The 18,594-nt window shown below is 39.6% G+C and overlaps 1 protein-coding gene across 6 annotated transcripts in view; it reads left to right on the plus strand.

Moving 5' to 3' along the window:
- LOC117288149 (coronin-2B-like) overlaps positions 1-17,677 on the plus strand; it is a 38,895-nt gene extending 21,218 nt beyond the window's left edge. For 5 of the 6 annotated variants that reach the window (XM_033768860.1, XM_033768862.1, XM_033768859.1 and 2 more), the window contains 10 exons: positions 4,421-4,624; positions 6,681-6,797; positions 7,603-7,755; positions 9,203-9,367; positions 9,901-10,020; positions 10,812-10,916; positions 12,149-12,361; positions 13,084-13,986; positions 14,709-14,735; positions 16,490-17,677. In XM_033768860.1, the coding sequence (XP_033624751.1) occupies positions 4,421-4,624; positions 6,681-6,797; positions 7,603-7,755; positions 9,203-9,367; positions 9,901-10,020; positions 10,812-10,916; positions 12,149-12,361; positions 13,084-13,986; positions 14,709-14,735; positions 16,490-16,618 (2,136 nt within the window). In that variant the 3' untranslated portion in view covers positions 16,619-17,677. The remainder of the gene's footprint in view (positions 1-4,420; positions 4,625-6,680; positions 6,798-7,602; positions 7,756-9,202; positions 9,368-9,900; positions 10,021-10,811; positions 10,917-12,148; positions 12,362-13,083; positions 13,987-14,708; positions 14,736-16,489) is intronic. The other variant, XM_033768864.1, reaches the window with a different exon arrangement.
- The last annotated feature ends 917 nt before the right edge of the window (positions 17,678-18,594 follow it).

An 18,594-nucleotide genomic window follows, 5' to 3' on the forward strand; every position in this document is an offset into this window, starting at 1 on the left:
ATCAGACCAGTAAACTGAAAGCCAAAGAAGTTTGGCAGTCTTATATATTGTTCATTATCTTTCGGTTTAGTCAATGTTAAACTATATAATTTTGATGCTGGTCTATTCAAAATTGTCAGCTCTAAGTCCTGTGGTCTGGTGGACTTTTCTGCAATAGTTTAGTAAGGCCTGGAATTACATGAAGGCTCAGAGACCATGGCCTCTGTTGTCACTTAAAATTATTGCCATAGACTTAAAGACAGTGTACACTATTGGTACATGTAATTGTCAAAGACCAGTCTTCTCACTTGGTGTATCTCAACATATGCATAAAATAACAAACCTGTGAAAATTTGAGCTTGATCGGTCGTCTAAGTTGCATGTCAACTATGAAAGAAAAAAGCACCCTTGTCAAACGAGGTTGTGTGCTTTCAGATGCTTGATTTCGAGACCTCAAGTTCTAAACTTGAGGTCTCTCTCAGAATCAAATTCATGGAAAATTTCTTCTTTCTCTTAAACTAGGTCACTTCAGAGGGAGCTGTTTCTCACAATGTGTTATACCATCAACTTCTCCCCATTACTCTTTACCAAATAAGGTTTTATGCCAATAATTATTTTGAGTAATTACCAATAGTGTCCACTGCCTTTAAAGATTTTCCAATGGAGTGCCCTTTGAAAAAAAAGTGGCCTTGCCCTTTCAAAGATGAAATCCCAGGCCTGTTCTTGCCATTAAAGTCCTTACATATGTACATATAAATTTGGTGAGCAGTAGTATATGCTAAAGGCCCTATGGAAAAGCATTATTGCTTGTGAATCATTGGAATTGACCTTGTTAACAATCGCCAGTGATGTCGTGTTTGTATCCATAGCTCAATATTATTACATGATTGTAGCCAGGTCGGGGGTTCTTTGACGATCCATGTCCATTGATCTTCCTTAAGGCTAGGGGGATTATATTATTGAGCTGGCCCTTTGCGCTAATTATTAACCAGGTTGAACTGGGTATATGTTAATACACCACGAAGTGATGCACAATTCTACCGAACACAATTCTGGAAGTTACTTTAAATATTGTTTTTTTTTTCCAGTAATTGTCTTTGTAACCAGGTTGAAGTGAACTGGGTATGTTAATGTGGACACCGCGAGTTGATTTAAGTACACTGATATTTTAGACTGTGGCAGGCATGTGCTCTATTCTGTTATTGTTATCCCAACTCGTGTACATAGATGCTTAATTCTTGATATACAAATCTATATGATTGATAGTGTACATATATGCACAATACATCCTTCATCCTTGAGACAGGTGTATTAATATCCACGATGCGCTTTCAAGCTCCAATTAGCCCAGTGAAAACCACAAGTATTAATATCAATTATGGACGAGAGATAATGGAAACCGGACTGGGCTGTATCTACAGCTCTCTCGTCGTCAGCATATTTACTTCACTGTCTCTAAATCGAGGAGGGACTGTAATTACATGGTTGTGGCTGAGGCTACCTGGTCAAATGAGTATGCATTGAAGTATAGGAAGCCCGTAGCAACATTCTTAGCAACAGCCACAGCCAAACTGTAGCTACAATTTGGACACGGCCTTAAGCATCATGGAGTTTCATTCTCCATGGTGGCACTACATGTAGTTTGAACCACTGCAGTGCAGTGTTCTGACCATATGCCAGCTCAAACATGAGGACCATTCAAAATTCACTCCAAGTGGTCCAGCTGTTGAAAAACCATGAGTTCGTTTGAAATATGGACCAGTGAAAAAGCTGACGGGCTAATGAAATGACAAGCTAACTGGTCCTGCTTAGCAGTCACTACGGGAAAAAAAAAAAAAAAAAAAAAAAAATTCTCCTTAAAAGTGACCAGGGGTGGATTTCACAAAGAGTTAAGACTAGTCTTATCTCTAGTTAGGACAAGTTACTCGTCCTAACTTAGGACTAGCCACACGTTTTTCATATCTCCTAGGACTAGTCCTAAGGTCTTTGTGAAATCGACCCCAGCACTAGTCCTGCAGGCCTAAAGATACCTGTGTACAGAAGATGGTGGGAGGAAAACCCCGAATAGGGGAACAAGCCTCTGGATTTGAATTGGAGATCCACTGAGGTGAAAGGCAGGGGCAAAAAACCCACTGAGCCAACCTGAATGCCACTGCATTGCAAAACTGATTAAAGGGTGGGCGCAGTGTTTTTTTTTATTCATTTAAACGATTTAACATGACTTTTTTAACCTGAAATATTTTTTAATTTTTTTTTATTAAATGCGCAAGTATTTTAAAAATGGTTTTCGAGAGATTAAACGTTTGCATAAACGTGACGTCATGTCGGGAACCCGAGCCGTCTGGCCCCCTGGCTGTGTGCATATAGAGACGTGTGCACTGTGTGGCCTGGTACCTAGGCGCGTGTAGTTAGGGACCAGACTCTTTTTACGTCGATGGTAGGGGCGGTAACAATCCACAAAAGGGGGGGGGCTTGACTTATTCGCTCATTACGCAAGTCAGATATGTCGGGAATAAACAAAACACATTTTATTGATGTTCAATACATATATCAGAAATAAATGACTACAAAATTAACTGTTTTATTTTAATTCACTTCAGCATCCCTTTAAGCCTACACTTTACATGGGATCAGGTTTGCCACCGTCATAAGCCAACAGTTCAGGTGTCGAGTTACCATGGTGTTGGATTTTTGTTTGGTATGAAGAAGGAGCTAAGGGAAATTAACGCATCGTAATTTGTGAGGGATTCTAAATCACACTTCGTTCAAAACTTGACACAATTTTCTGGAGATAATCATATTTATCCGGATGGTATTTCACCTTTCTTGGTTCTTTTCTTTGTGCCAGCATATTTTCCCATCTCATCAGAGATCGTGTTTTGTTGTGATCATAATAACGGATAAATCTCTTAAGATGCGATTTTCTTTTTTGAAAAGACACACAATTCATCTCACCTAGAAAACGGCCGAGTTTACCTTGAGGGACAGTTTAAAAAGGAAGATTATTGTTAATGCTTTTGGGGATTTTAAGTATACACTTTTGTATTGAGTTCAATTTAAGCCAGACTAAATTGTGTTTGACGCCAGGTTTTCATTTAATATTCTTGAGTCACGATCCAATCACAATTTTCTTCTCACAAGGAAGTTATGAATCGAGGGAAATTTGGTTTAATCATTATGTTGTAATGAAGGCATCGGTCTTTTGATTGCCTGTTTTGAACTTTAACAACTTGAACCAAGGTTAGACATTTTCCCCGCTTTCATGAGGATCTGTATCTATTGGAAAATAAGTGCATCACAAAATTGAAGTTAACCAGATCAACAGAGTTTGGGTTTGAGTCCCAGTCGTGACACTTGTGTCCTTAAGCAAGACGCTTATATTGGCAGCATATTGCGCCACAGCACCTTGTAAATCATTACATGGTGCTATGTTAAAGGACCGAGTAGTTCTCATAATTCAAACGAAGTCCCACATACCTTGCAGGAAAATACTGTATGTTAAAACGCCTTGAGCGTCACTGAGTGACTGATATGAGCGCTATATAAAATGCCACTATTAATATTTCTATTATTATTATTATTAACTTTGGAGCCTCTCTAACAGTTGAAGGAGAAAGTAAATATTTCTTTAAAAATTATACTCATTATTGGAGTGGAACTCTCTGCTGCTGCAAGTAGCATTATGGGTCGAGAAGGATTCCTGAAAGCTTTCGTGCTTAAAATGTTCGGTTGACTTTTGGATCTCAAGATATGTTCGTGCACACAGACTGACACAGTCATAGCATTAAATTATTTACATTGGATTGTATCACCAGGGGCTGTGTAAATGTCAGATATTCTTGATTAAGGCTAGTTTTACCTTGAGTGATCAACCAAGCGTTGGGTCTAACCGATATGAAAATTATTAATTAAAAAAAAACAGAACAACTCATGTTAAGGTTTAAAGTTCATTTTTTTTAATGATCGTTATTTTTATAACTGGGCTCGGAAAGTAAGGGTTCAACGTCGAAAGCCTTGTTCACTTGGGCAACTTTGACAGACTGTCACTATTTAGGGTGTGGCTTTAATTAGTCCTTCAACTCAAATCCCATGTTTGGTTATTTTCACTTTTATGGTGATTTAGGCATCATACCAAATCAAATAATGTGTTCGTTACTTTGCCCATGCAAGTAACACCAAGAAAACATTGTGGTTCTTGCAGGGAATACCTGAGGGAGTATACTGTTGTGCCTCATAGCTCCGTTGGTAGAGCATCTGCCCAGAGTGTCAGGGGTCGTGGGTTCAAATCCCAATGAGGACCATTTGGATTTTCTCTCATATCATGTTTGGTCATGTTCATATGGTGATTAGGCAACATCCCAAGTCGCATGTTTTATTCAGAATATGATGCAAGATGTCGAGGCAATTGATTTCAATTCATTTTTGTATTGTACTCTTTCAGGACATGCCAGGTTTCAGGGGCATGCGTTACTCCAAGTTCCGCCACGTCTACGGCAGTCCCTACCGCCGTGAGAAATGCTACAACAACATCCCCATCACAAAGAACTCCCATGATGCCAATTTCTGCGCCGTCAACCCCAAGTTTCTCGCCATTATTCTGGAGAGTCAGGGAGGTGGAGCATTCATCTGTGTTCCAATTGAGAGAGTGAGTGAGAGTTTTAATTTTTTAATTTTTTTTTATATAAAAACATACTTGTTTCTATGTTACATTATTTTAGCAAAATAGATTTCAGGCAAAATTTTATTTTTGTCTGGAAAGATTGGATTAATTGCTTTTTATAATAGACTGTGCAAGTCACGCATAGGCCTATTTTTTCTAGAAATCTAATCTTCTTAAAAAAAAAATCAAAAATGAAATTTTGCTTACCCAAGTAAGATTACCAGACAAAACAGCATGTCACCTGTACAATATGTGACTGATATCCTGTTTATTTATGCTTAGCAGAAGTTTGTTAAGCACTAATTTCTGCTTAAAGCTTTAAATTGAGCCCTGATTATTGACACTAAGAATAAGGTTTAGATTTACTGTGGGTGAACATGTCTGGCCCAATTTTATAAAGCTGCTAAGCAGGAAATACTGCCAGCAAATTTCTTTGCTAAGCAAAAATTGAGTGGGGTACCAGTTGCAACAATTATAAACTTTTGGGAATTTTGGCAGGTAACCTGATTCTGCTAAGCAATATATATATCTGTGCTAAACATGCTGCCTACCGTTAAACAAAGCTATAAAATTGGCCCCTGGTGATTGCAACGAATTAAGGGGGGGGGGGGGCCAGGAAATGTCTCCAGCGTAAAGAAGTTCTTAGCAACAGAGTGCTTGTACTGTTTTGTCCTAGCAAAGTTGTGAATCTATGATTATTGATAAGACACAATTGTACACGTAGTGAACTGGATTCAAACGATGTATACATTTTATGGGGATGCTTGCAGGAAGTTTGTCCACCAGAGTGTCTTGTATCCACTTCAAGGAGATTAGAATTCCTCTTAAGGATGTGGGTTATTTTTAGCCTACGGAAACGTGCAAAATCTCAAGGCTATGCATCACCCCCCTGTCCTTTAACTTTTGAGTCATTCCTGGCATTGGGGCTGTATCGTCGTGGCAACTAATAGACCAATCTAGGAGTCATTATTTGACTGGTTTTGGCGCTGACGGCGGAAACAGGAAACCATGTGTATCACATTCTATTACCGGTCAGACTGTGGGAATTGGGGAAAATGGCTTCGGGCTGTGGACAAAATCTTAGATTTCCGTTTGTTTCTTTTGGTGCTCTTTGATTTCTGGTGTTTTTTTTTTTGAGGCGCTACTGTATGTATTGTCCTAACTCCTTAGGGGTACAGTGAACGATTTTCCTTGTACATGATGTGTATAGCAGAGCAAAATGGTACAAAAAATACCATTATTCTCTACCAATATTTGCTACCCATTATTAGCATTCAGTGATTTCAGTCTGCACAAATTATGTTCAGTCTAAATTGTTTGCCGTGCGAAATTGCTGAACAAAATCAGTCCTTGGAGTATCAGGGATTGGGGGGAGGGTGTTCTTTTAAAGACAGTATTTTGATATTGAGCGCCTTTCTGTATCAATTTTATGTTGTAAGTGGGTATAAACAAACTTACAGAAAAATAGGTTATTGCAGTGATCAATTCTGAATACTGAACATTTTGGAAGAAGTTTTGAAAAATGAAAAGCTTAGTTATTAAAAAATCTTCTAAGAATGTCTGTTTGGAAAAAACACTAGACTTTATGACTTGTTCTGTTCGGGTTATTAGCATGGGGAGCTGTTGATAGTATAAAACATTGTGAGAAACGGCTCCCTCTGAAGTAATGTACATTGTAGTTTTCGAGAAAGAAGTATTTTTCCACGAATTTGATTTCTCGAAATCAAGCATCTGAAAGCACACAACATTGTGTGACAAGGGTGTTTTTTTCTTCCATTATTATCTCGCAACTTTGACAACCAATTGAGTTCAAATGTTCACAGGTTTGTTATTTGTGTGCATATGTTGAGATACACCAAGTGAGAAGATTACCAATAGTGTCCAGTGTCTTTAAGGTCATTTACCTTATTACTGGTCCAGGTTGTCATATTGAGTTGTCACATAATTTACATTGGTGTGCATTTACGCGTGTATTGATGTTATATTATATATCAAATAATATTTGATTGTTTTTTTTCCCCCTTCATTTTTGTCTTTGCAGTATGGGCGTGTAGATGCTCTGAATAACAAGATTGCTGGTCACAAGGGGCCAGTACTGGACATCAAATGGAATCCTTTTAACGACAATGAGATCGCGTCTAGCTCAGATGATGGAACGGTAAGTCTCATCTTGTCTTGTTCCTTAACTCCTAAGAGGATAGTCAAGTGGGGGCAGGGACAGCGAGTGCAAGCACCAGTCTTCACCAGGCTGGATGGTTATGAACAACGGGTTATGTCTGCAAATGATAGTCCAATCCACTCTTTTACTAAAAAAAAAACCAAAACGTTTTTTAAAAGTCATCGCCTTACATCACAAGGCTGGACGGCCACCTTCAAGACGAGGGCAACACTTCACTAATTCGCCCCAAATCAATTGTCACTCCCACTCGGTCAGGGGTTTTTGAAGAGGTAAAGTCTGCTTTTTGAAGAAGCACCAAGGCAACTAAAAAAAACTTTTAAAAAACACCTCTAACATACAAAGTTGTTCATGGAAAACTGTCCTCATCTTAAATGTAAAACTCACATGTCATTGGTGCTTATATAACTGTGGTACATAATTAGTGTTGAGATTGATTTCAAGAGGATTTGCAGTCTCTGGGCCCAATTTCATAGAGCTGCTTAAGCACAAATTTTTGCTTAAGCAAAAAAATCCTTGCTTAGTAAAATCAGATTACAGGCCAAGACTCCACTCAATTCTTATGCTAAGTAAACAACAGCTAAATACTAGTCACAAGCAATGTATATGGCATGAAATTTTGGCCAGTAACATGTGTAAAATAAGCGAGCTATTTTCGTGCTTAAGCAAATTTTTTGCTTAAGCAGCTCTATGAAATTGGCCCCAGATGATGTACAAGAGTCAATTTTGGAGAAACGTGAATCTGAAAGAGTCCTAGTTTAAACTTTATCCTGATTTTTTCTAACAGGTCAAAGTTTGGGGCATCCCGGATTCCGGTATAGTCAGCGAGTCAAGTGCAGTGTTGAATGCAGATCTGGTCCTACACACAAGGAGAGTTGTACAAATTGAATGGCACCCAACGGCAGAGGGTATACTAGCCAGTGCTGGACAAGACAACAAGGTAAGGTACCTGTAGACTGGTCTCCTGTCCTTATCCTCAAGGATAAGGAAAGGTGTTGGTTGTACAGAACCAGGGGTCAGTTTCACAAAGAGTTAGGACTAGTCCTAACTTAGGACTAGTCCTAGGAGATATACAAAACGTAAGGCTAGTCCTAAGTTAGGACGAGTAACTCGTCCTAAATCGAGATAAGACTAGTCTTAACTCTTTGTGAAATCCACCCCTGAGATATCATTGGATACAATGCACATGTCTATTACAGAACACTTCCATACAATGATGTTTTATATGTTTACATGTATGTACAATTTGACTGCGAAATGAATGCAATATCAATGGTACATCCATATACCACGTGACCGCCAAGATCTTGACGTAGGCTCAAGGCCAATCTCTGGCGTAATTCACGAGCTTCTAAGTGTGACGTCTGATGTTCAGGCTATAAGGTTCCTGTAGTATTCTATGCTGTGAGACTATAAACATTGTATAGCGCCCTCTACTGTTCTTTCTCCCAAGTGTATCACAGAATTCCATCCAAACTTTACAATGTTTTCACTGTCAGCTGCGAAGGGAAATGGGGGTCGAAGCTGTATATCCATCTAGCCCTTTTCACACTATATATCTCTTGTCCCTGGGGAATACGTGAGGCCCCTGTTTTTTTACCCCACTTTCATGGCGGCACAATTTCACACTATTCCACAGGGTTCCAGCTGAACGCCTTCAAGAAGAACCCAGGGTTTACAGCTACCCTTTATTATTATTATTATTATTATTATTGATGGTTTATTAAAATTGAACTTGTAGCCAATGGCTAAATTGTGTCAATATTTTTATACATGTTATACAGTAAAATATTTTTAAAATAAACATTAGTGACCGTCCACCACCAATGGGCTGTAAAGTCGCACTTGTATATTGCAGAGCCTATTAAATTGTTTGGGTTTTCAAGAAACTTTGAGAAATCTGTATAAAAAAATTGGTGGCTTTGAGAAATCATAACTTCGTCAAGAAAAGTCTGATTTAAATGTGGATGGTATCATTTTGAAGCTGATATTACACACTCTCTCCAAAAATGCATTAAGCCCATAACAGTAAAAGTGTCAACTTTATAGCCAATTGGTGGTGGATGGTCACATTAGGGAATGCACAAAAGACGAATTGCAACATGCGTCATTGGCCACCATCCTTGATGAATGTGTACGCGTGAAGAGCCATCACTGGCTGAGAGTCATGCGTAGCACGTACACTTTGAAATCCATTGTTACATCAAAGGTGGCTGCCAACGACGCGCATCGCAATCCGTCTATATATTAAAAAGGAAATGTTTAACCGACCGCAACAACACACAAGAACAACAAAAAAAACATTGAAATACCGGAGAACTCTACATGCAGGCAAGAAATTTACTCAAGATCACATATTCCTATTACTATATTCTACTTTTTTTCAGATCATCATATGGGACGTTGAACAACAAGAGGCCTTCAACATCATCCAGTGCCACTCGGACAGAATATTCTGCATGGCGTTCAACTTTATGGGGGATCTACTAGCGACAACGTGTAAAGATAAAAAGATTAGAATTCTTGACGCTAGGACAGGAGAAGTTCTAATGGTAAGGTTTCTTGATTGAGTTTTCAGTGATAGTGATTGTTTATAATTCATGAGTTATCCCCTAACGCCCTTTAAGCGTCTAAAATTCCAGGCCTTGATTTTCATCTTTGAGAGGGCAAGGATGTTTTTGATTTACATAGCGTCGGCTCAGTGCTATGAGGTCACTTACTGCAAATTCTTGGCCATAATGATAAAAAAGCATCCAGCGTAAAAAAAAATAAGAAAATATTAAAGACCCCAAACAAAACAAATTATGAGAAATAAAATTGTTTGGTATTGAGTGACCATATAGTGGAGGATTGAGGATTGTTCACCAAAATAACACTTTCTTATCACTGTGTCAGGTATACCAATCTTATCCGAGTCCACACATTTTGTTTTTTCAGTGGGTTGGTCACCAGCAAAGGCATTCAGGAGTTATAATTTGGCAATCCTTGCGTTGTGTTTTCTTGCTGTTTACGGTGTTGGTTGGTAGTTCTAATATTCTTATTATTTTGTAAGATGGATATTGAAATTGTCTTTGTTATTTTTCAGATCGGAAATGGTCACAGTGGGACCAAGAGTTCTAAGGTTGTTTTCGCTGGTGACTCTGATTACTTGGTCACATCGGGGATGAATAGAATGAGTAATCGACAAATAGCACTGTGGAAACAGGTACTTTGATATCCTATTGTACCCCGATCTCCCTACCCTAACCCCACCCTGACCCTACCCTAACCCCGCCCTGACCCCACCCTGACCCTATCCTGACCCTATGCTGACCCCGCCATGACCCCACCCCAATCCCTGTAATCATCAGAATTTGTGGCTATGGCTTCCCCTGCTGCCCAGGGTGTTGCTAATGATGCCCTCAACACATGATGATGTGATGGTCCAGCCATACAATGTAACTGTAGCCAAAAACACCAGTTAGGACACAGCAAATTTTTTAATAGATATTGAATTTGCATTGGGGAAGAAGAGTATTAATTTTGGTTTTACCCTTACATCAATGTGTTTTAGCACTGTGTACTCAGCTTTTTCCTGAGCTCTGTGAACAAAATCACAGGCAAATTAGTAAGTGGGATTCGAACCCACATCTTTGAAATTCTAGAGCAGACTCTAACCACCTAGATGACCGAGATTGCCTGTTAGCTAGAGGCAGTTTGAATCCTATATTTTAGCAGCGGGTACCTGTTAATAGATTAAACCTTGCATCAGAGATAAAGACACTGCTCTAGAATTGCAAAGGTCGTGGGTTCGAATCTCACCCGAGTAATTTGCCTGTGATTTGTTTTCCCTCAGAACTCGGTGTACAGCGCTTACACTCATCGGTGTATTAAGGGAAAAACCAAAATTAATATTGTTTTTAATTCTGCTTGTTTTTCTTATAAACGCTCAGTTTCCACCCTTTCTGTAGAAACAACTGTCAATCTAAATTTGTCCCTTTTCTTTTCCTCGTGTAGAATGACCTGTCAGCACCAGTGGAGATGGTTGATATCGACAATGGAACTGGTGTCCAGTTATTATTCTATGATCCAGACAGCCGTGTTGCTTTCATTGCTGGAAAGGTGAGCTTGCTGTCTAACAGAAATGATCAAACTTAACTTAGCTAAGTAGGATTTGAAACTTTGCATGGTGGAAATAGGATATGGAAAGGTTTGCGGTAACACCATGTAATGACTATCTCAAAAGAGTTGGGGTGGTTCTGAAAAGAACCGTTGGTTTCAACTCGACGTTTCGATTTTTAAATGTACTTTTTCCTATTGTTTTTAAAATTTGTTTTAATGTTGTCATTTATTATGGCAGGACCATAACTTTCTCACCTTCTCATTTTAAAGATTTGTTTGCAATGTTTTACTTTAACTAGTGTTTTTACATGTATCTTCAAATGTACTATTTGAATGATGTTCTATAATGTAATATTCTAGTATGTGAGCATGTGGGCCACGAGTGGAATGGGATTAAACCAACAAAAATTCCAACCTGTAACTGTGGAATGGTTTGTAATGGTTGGTCAACTGTCTGGAAAATGGTATTTTATTTGCTTTGTAATTTCTAGCCTCTTAAACTCTGTTTTTATACAGTAAATGCACTTAAATTCTTGTCATTTGATTGTCACTCCCACTCGGTCAGGGGTTTTTGAAGAGGTAAAGTCTGCTTTTTGAAGAAGCACCAAGGCAACTAAAAAAAACTTTTAAAAAACACCTCTAACATACAAAAGTCATGTGTCAAACTAAATATTGCCATTGTTCCAACACTCAAACATTTAATATAGGAGCCCTCCATTGGTAAATATATAGGTGTGCTATAATGATAAATATTGGGGTTCTATATTAGAACACTTTGCAGCTTACCTTTGTGTGTACTAACATTGAGTAACATACAGGGATGAGATTTGTCAGACTTGTATCTGTATTCAGACTTTTTAAGTCGGCCTGATGGTGACGAAAATCAACTGTTACTTTTTCAATAATATAACGTGCTCTTTGATCTACTTTTCTAATGCTGAGAGCACTGTTCCTAAAATCTCAGTGGAATCTATAACTCCAGGGGTTACATCAGCAGAACTTGTAACCTACATGTCGAGTTTCAGACCTTTTTTGTGCGAAATTACTCTCACCCCTGCATATACTGTATGTTTTGATTGCTTTTAAGGCATTATTGCCAAGATTATTATTGAAATCCGGACTGTTCTATTTCACTCAACTTCGCCTCAAGAAATGGAACAATCCAGATTTCCCCTTGCGATTATATTCCGCTATATTGTACTCCAATATTTGTTTAATATTATTATCATCAGGGTGACGGCAGCATCCGATACTTTGAGATCAACCCAGAGGAGAAGCCTAACATCTTCCGTCTCAACGAGTACATCACCTCGATGCCTCAGTGCGGTCTGGGCATCATGCCCAAACGAGCTATGGACATGAAGCAGTGCGAGCTGGTACGCTTCTACAAACTCCATGTTTCCAAGGGGATCTGTGAACCAGTCTCGATGATCGTACCTAGAAAGGTTAGTCACCCATTGAAGGGATGGGGAGTACCTGCATCCTAATCATCTTTGCTTTCTTTTGTTGCTCTTTAAAGGCAGTGGACACTACTGGTAATTACTCAAAATAATTATTAGCATAAAACCTTACTTGGTGACGAGTAATGGGGAGAGGTTGATAGTATAAAACATTGTGAGAAACGGCTCCCTCTGAAGTGACATAGTTTTCGAGAAAGAAGTAATTTTCCACGAATTTGATTTCGAGACCTCAAGTTTAGAATTTGAGGTCTCGAAATCTAGCATCTGAAAGCACACAACTTCGTGTGACGAGGGTGATTTTTTCTTTCATAGTTGTCTTGCAACTCCGACGACCAATCGAGCTCAAATTTTCACAGGTTTGTTATTTTATGCATATGTTGAGATACAGCAAGTAAGAAGGCTGGTCTTTGACAATTACCAAAAGTGTCCACTGGCTTAATTAAGCCTTCTAGAAAGATTCTGATTGGTTTGAAAAGTTGTTTATTTTTTGCATTTATACCATAGGTCCTTTTGATGGGTATGCATAATCCATTTTGTATTTTCTCATGAAATACATGTTACTTTCTTACTGTTGATTTTTCTAGTTGTGGCACTTTTCATGTAGCTTTATTGATAAATGTGCTTTTATGTTGAATAAAGTTTATTGAATTGAAGCATTGAATTTAAATCCATTTTTTTATCCTTTTATTTTTTGACCTCATCATCAGTCTGAAGCCTTTCAGGAGGACATCTACCCACATACAATGAGCACTGAGCCAGCCCTCTCTGCCCAAGATTGGATCGCAGGGCGTGACAGCTGCCCCAACATGGTCCTAATCGGAGAGAATCGAACCCAGGTTGACTCAACACCAGCACCAGCCAGAAACTCCCTCAGAGAGTCCATATCTCAGAATAAAACCAAGTCACCAAAGAAGACGCAGCAGGAGGCAGACAACAGGGTCTCTGAGAGGTCCTGGTCTAAGAAAGAGGAAGTCACGGAGAAGAAGAATACGCCAAGTTGGTCTTCCGATAGCCGTAGTAGTAGTAGCTCGTACAGCAGCACAAAACGTGTCGAGATGTCGTCTTCGAGTAAACCAGACACGAGGCAGGCAGATGTCGAGAAGGAGAACATCGTCCCGACCGTGTCTTCATCGGTGCAGTCCACCCCGCCTACAACTCAGGAAGAAGCGTCGACATTGTCCGAGATATCGTCAATCACAAGCAGCCATTCAGAGAGCTCAAATAAATCTGCCAACCCGTCTGATGGGAATAGGTCGATCGCATCACGAATGGCCATGTTTGAGGATAACACCAAGCGAGGCTGGAGACGGGCCGCTTCCTTGGACAGTGCCCCGCCTCCCTCGCCCACGAAAATACGTTTGACGGACACCATTAACGAGGACGAGGGAATGAAAGATCGTGGCGACCGGTCACCTCGGACTCAGTCTACCGATGAGAGAGAGGTCCTGAGAATCAGCATGGATTCGCAGAGAGACGTTTCTAGACCATCGGGGATTGACATGGTGAGAAGTAACGGCGACGGGAAAGAAATGGCCAAGACTTCTCGGTCTAGCTCAGACGCTGGTATTAGGAGAGAGTTCATGACGTCAAAAGATCTTGGCATGGAACAGGTTGGTTATGACACACAGTAAGGCTGTGTCCCAAACAGCGACTTCAACTACAGCTACGCGGCTAGATCAACGCATCTACCAGTGTTGAAGAATAGGCATGCGGGCGCAATCTAGCCGGAGCTAGCTGTAGCCGAAGTCACCATTTCGGACAGGGCCTTATGTAGTGTAGTATCCCTTGTCTTTTGGAAGTCTAGAGAGACTCTGTGGTCAAATAGAGTTTCAAGATTCACTCAATGTCCAAAAGACAGAGTCCTTCAGGGTTTACCCATAACCTTTTCAGTGACTCATGGCCAGCAGGACCAGTTAGCTTGTCAGTTCACTGGTCAGTCAGCTTTTGCACTGGTCCACAATTCATATTAAATAGGGATGATTTTCAACACTAAACTAGCAAGCGGGAGAACTTGGAGTGTATTTTGACTTGTCCTTGTGTGTTTTAACTGGCGTTTGGCCAGCGGACCACTGTTGAGGTGCGAACACTTTTATTAAAACAGACAACAAATTACAAGTCTCTAACCTTAAAATGGTGCAAATTGCCACTGTGTTTGATACCCTTAAAGTGCAATTTTTGTCAAAATCCAAAACTTGTTCAAAGACGCCAAATTCAAATATGATCTTTGTTTGTTGTACTTCGGTAGTGCACTGATTTGTTTCAACTTAACCAAGATTTCAAATAAAACTTTTGTAAACAAATTTGACATTGATTCCACTCTCAAAATAAACAGTTATCTCCGGGAGAGGAAGGGACTGTGGTGAGTCTACTGTGATGGAAATTTCTGCAAGCATGGCAAACCTTCTTCAGTCGTCTAATCCCCCTCCCCTCATCTTTACCCCCTAACCCTAGCCCAGTCCCCTTCCAGCTCTCAACCCGTAGCCCACAACCCCTAGCATCCCACCCCCCCAGCCTTTAACCCAAGACCGAAACCCCCAACCCCCTGTCCTAACCCAAGCCCCAAACCCCTAGCCCCCAACCCCAGTGTTCCAGCCCTCAATCCCCATTCCGCAAGCCCACAACCCCAAACCCTAACCCCAGCCCAAAGCCCCTAGCCACCAACCCCTTTGCCCACAACCCAAGCCACCAACCTCTATCCCCTATCCCCCAGCCCCCAACCGCCAACCCTATTGTGTTTTTCAAATGTTCAATATTGATGTTTTTGTACAATACCCCATTGTTCTGCATGACAATCATAACTCAGTCTCTATACTGTATTGTTTATTATTGTTGTAAATTAACAACAGTTTCAAATTTTGCGGTTACACAAATTGCATAGCTGTCAAATTATTAATAACTTTAGAAATATTACTGTACTATCTCAATATTTGTAGAATTGTTATTTTGATTGCGCCACAGTAACTGAAAACAGTTACTGAAAGTTTGAAGCTCATTCCTGAAATGTTACGATAATCAGTCAAACAGCATTGAGTTTAGATTTTTGACTGGCACAACAAAATTCCTCTTTGTTTTGTACATTTGTTTTTGGTGTTTGATGTTCTAGTTTTAGTCTTCTAAATTTTCCAGACTTTCGTGGGGTTTCTGTCTCTTGAATAGTATGTTCATCACGAACTTGTTTTGGTGCTGGGGTGACTGTGGGTGGGGGGGGGGGGATAAGATTGATACATGAGGTTCATGGTTATAATTAGTTCTGTAACATTCTTCAAACTACTTGCATGGTGTTTAACAATCTATTCTGTATTTCTGTTTTTTATGATGTTGTTTGTATTTTATGTCTTCGTTAGCTGTGTTATAGCTTTACTATGTATGCATGAAGCTTATAGTGCACAAGAGATCTAAAAGTAATTGCATGTCTTTGTAGTTTAACCTAATCTTTGTATTATGTACATGTATTTAGTTTAGTGGTTGTTATATATTATCTGGGTTGCCTACTTGGGATTCAAAGTACTTTCTTGAAGGCTCAGTGTATTTTTAAAAATACTTTAACAAGTTTAACACTAAACTTTAAAACACCTCAAATTTACTTTATTTAATGTTAGGGCCATGTCATATGAGGAAGATTACAGGCAACTAGTTTCAGGCAACCTCCATGAAAAAAGGCCATTCACATTTGAATGTTCACATGTTCTTCTTGGGGGTCCTAAGACATTGTTCAAGGAATTACTCATGTGCTACCAAAGTGGTTCTGTAGCATGCATTGCAGTTGGTTGCCTGCAAAAGTTGCCTCGTGTGACAGGTCCCTTAAGCTTAATTGATTTTCCGCAGTTTTTATATACAGCAGGCCTACATAATTTCTTTTTTAAATCCCTAAGTTGGGCCTCCTGGGGTCGATTTCACAAAGAGTTAGGACTAGTCCTAACTTAGGACTAGTCCTAGGAGGTATACAAATTGCATGGATAGTCCCAAGTTAGGACGAGTAACTGGTCCTAACTCGAGATAAGACTAGTCCTAACTCTTTGTGAAATCCACCCCTGAGCTATGCCTCAAACATCATACAGTACACCCTTGTTGTAAAATAACCAATAATGATTGTTTGTATTTTTGTTTCCAAAGTTACGGAAAGCCTTTTTGCGGCAGCAAGAGGAGATCAAGCAGTACAAATCTCAGCTGATGTTGAAAGATCAACGCATACGTCAGCTAGAGAGAGAGATCGAAGAACTCACGATGACGTCAGAGGCTTGAAAGTGTGACTGCAAAGGTCAATAAGGGAGGTCAACAAGAGAGGGCGCCAGAGTAAAACTTGTTACCTAATGATCCCAAATTCTCCAAAATTATATCCTAGAAGTTGCCCAACTTTGTAGGACGTGTTATTTCAGGACTAGATAACAGTTATGTTTCGCCTGAACATGGGCGGTCGGGCTGGTGTAGTGGTTTCTTGACTTGCCTTCCACCTCTGGGACCCTGGTTTGAACCCCGCCAGGGTCACAATGCGGATTGGGATTTCAGTCCCTACCTGATTGTGTGGGTTGTTGTGGAATAATTCTCTGGGGTTCTCCTCCCACATCTAAAAGTGTAACTTCCTTCTCTGTCTTCTCAAAGTTAGACAAATCACGAAATCAATGAAGAATGAGAGGGGACCAGTTGCTCTTTGACTTGATGCCTGTTTTTTCTGGTTCTTGAGCGTTCGTAGAGTACTGGATCGGCCTCAGGCCCATTTAAAATGTGCCATATATGGGCTCATTTTAATTAACCAATATCAGGGGTTATACAACAACAAAAATGCCTTGACGAGATCGATCACCCCTGGGAATGAGGTTGGGGTAGTTTTTAAAAAGGGAAGCTTTTCTCCAGTCTTTTTGTCAACATGTCAAGCTGTTCTGTAAAATAAGAAAAGTTTTGTTGTGTTAGTTGTGCTGCAGTGTGGTGGAATGTTCAGGGAGACAGTATTGTCAACATTGGCTTGTCTTTTACCCTGACTGAATTTTTTTAACTCATACTGATTCCCAGTCGTAACAATCGAAGTTTCAACATGGATGCCTCAGTCACTTAAAAAATAAAAATAAAAATACTTACTCACAAGAAATATAAGGTCAGAGCGAGTTGAATAAAAATAACTCCAAATCGTGTGTTTTTAACCACGAAAAGTTTTCTTTTTATAGTAATTACGCAAATTAAAGACGTGAGTGGGACCTGGTGTTGGTGTTCCCAATTGATATATTTTGTTTTATTTTAACAGAAGGTAAATGTTTACCTTTTTACTGATCAGGGTGTTGCCATTCTGCGTTTATGGCAAAAAAATAATAATACTTACAGACACTTGATTCTGGCATCACCAGGCTTTATACACAAAGACATTGGAAAAAACGCTGTCTTTTTTAACTTTTTGTGTGACTTGGGACTATGAGTGGTAACTTCTATGATTTACAAGTGCAGTATTTTTGTATTGTAGATTGAGATTGTAGTGATGTCATGTAATGCTGAAAATGTTTTAACAAGTTTTCGGTTTTTTTTTTACTTGTATTGAATGCCAACTTAAAAAAAAATTGTTACCGACTCCAAAAACAGTTGGTATTTTATTTGTGTTTTAAAAAATGTAAATCAAATTTAATGGAAAAAGAAAAATGTTGCATAGAGTAAAAAAAAATAAAGTGGTTATTTTTGTGGTTCTATTTGTAAATATTTTTGTTGAAATATATTGAAGAGCTGATAGGATAAGTTTGATCAAAGATAAAAATGAGTTCTAAGATTGAAGGATGTTAATATGGAATTATCTTAAATTGATCCCTAACTTTTTATGTCTAGACCTTACTTCAAGTCTGAGATCGCTGATATTTTTGCCTGCATCGCCCAAGCAATAGCCATTTGCCCCCCCCCCCCCCCCCCCCTGTTGGCTATCACAGCCCTTACTTTAAGGTTTGTACACACTTTGGCACCAGGCAAAAGAAAACCACGATTGCAGACTTGAAACCAAGTCTATAAGCCATTAAGAGATATAGTGGGCACAAACTCTGACACTATTGGGTAAATTTGTCTGTATACACCCAAACCAAACAGTTGTATCTGGGTATATTTACCAAAGTCCTCGGCTGGAGGGGCATGTCGCGCACTGTTGCTTCCAGCGGGGGTTGAATACACTCAAGAATTAAAGGCAAACACTCGCATTGGATCCAGGAACACGACTAACTCGTGGCCTAGTCATGGAGGTAGTGCAGTGGCCG

This window comes from Asterias rubens, chromosome 3 (assembly GCF_902459465.1).
Source record: "Asterias rubens chromosome 3, eAstRub1.3, whole genome shotgun sequence".
In the NCBI taxonomy this organism is placed as follows: domain Eukaryota; kingdom Metazoa; phylum Echinodermata; class Asteroidea; order Forcipulatida; family Asteriidae; genus Asterias; species Asterias rubens.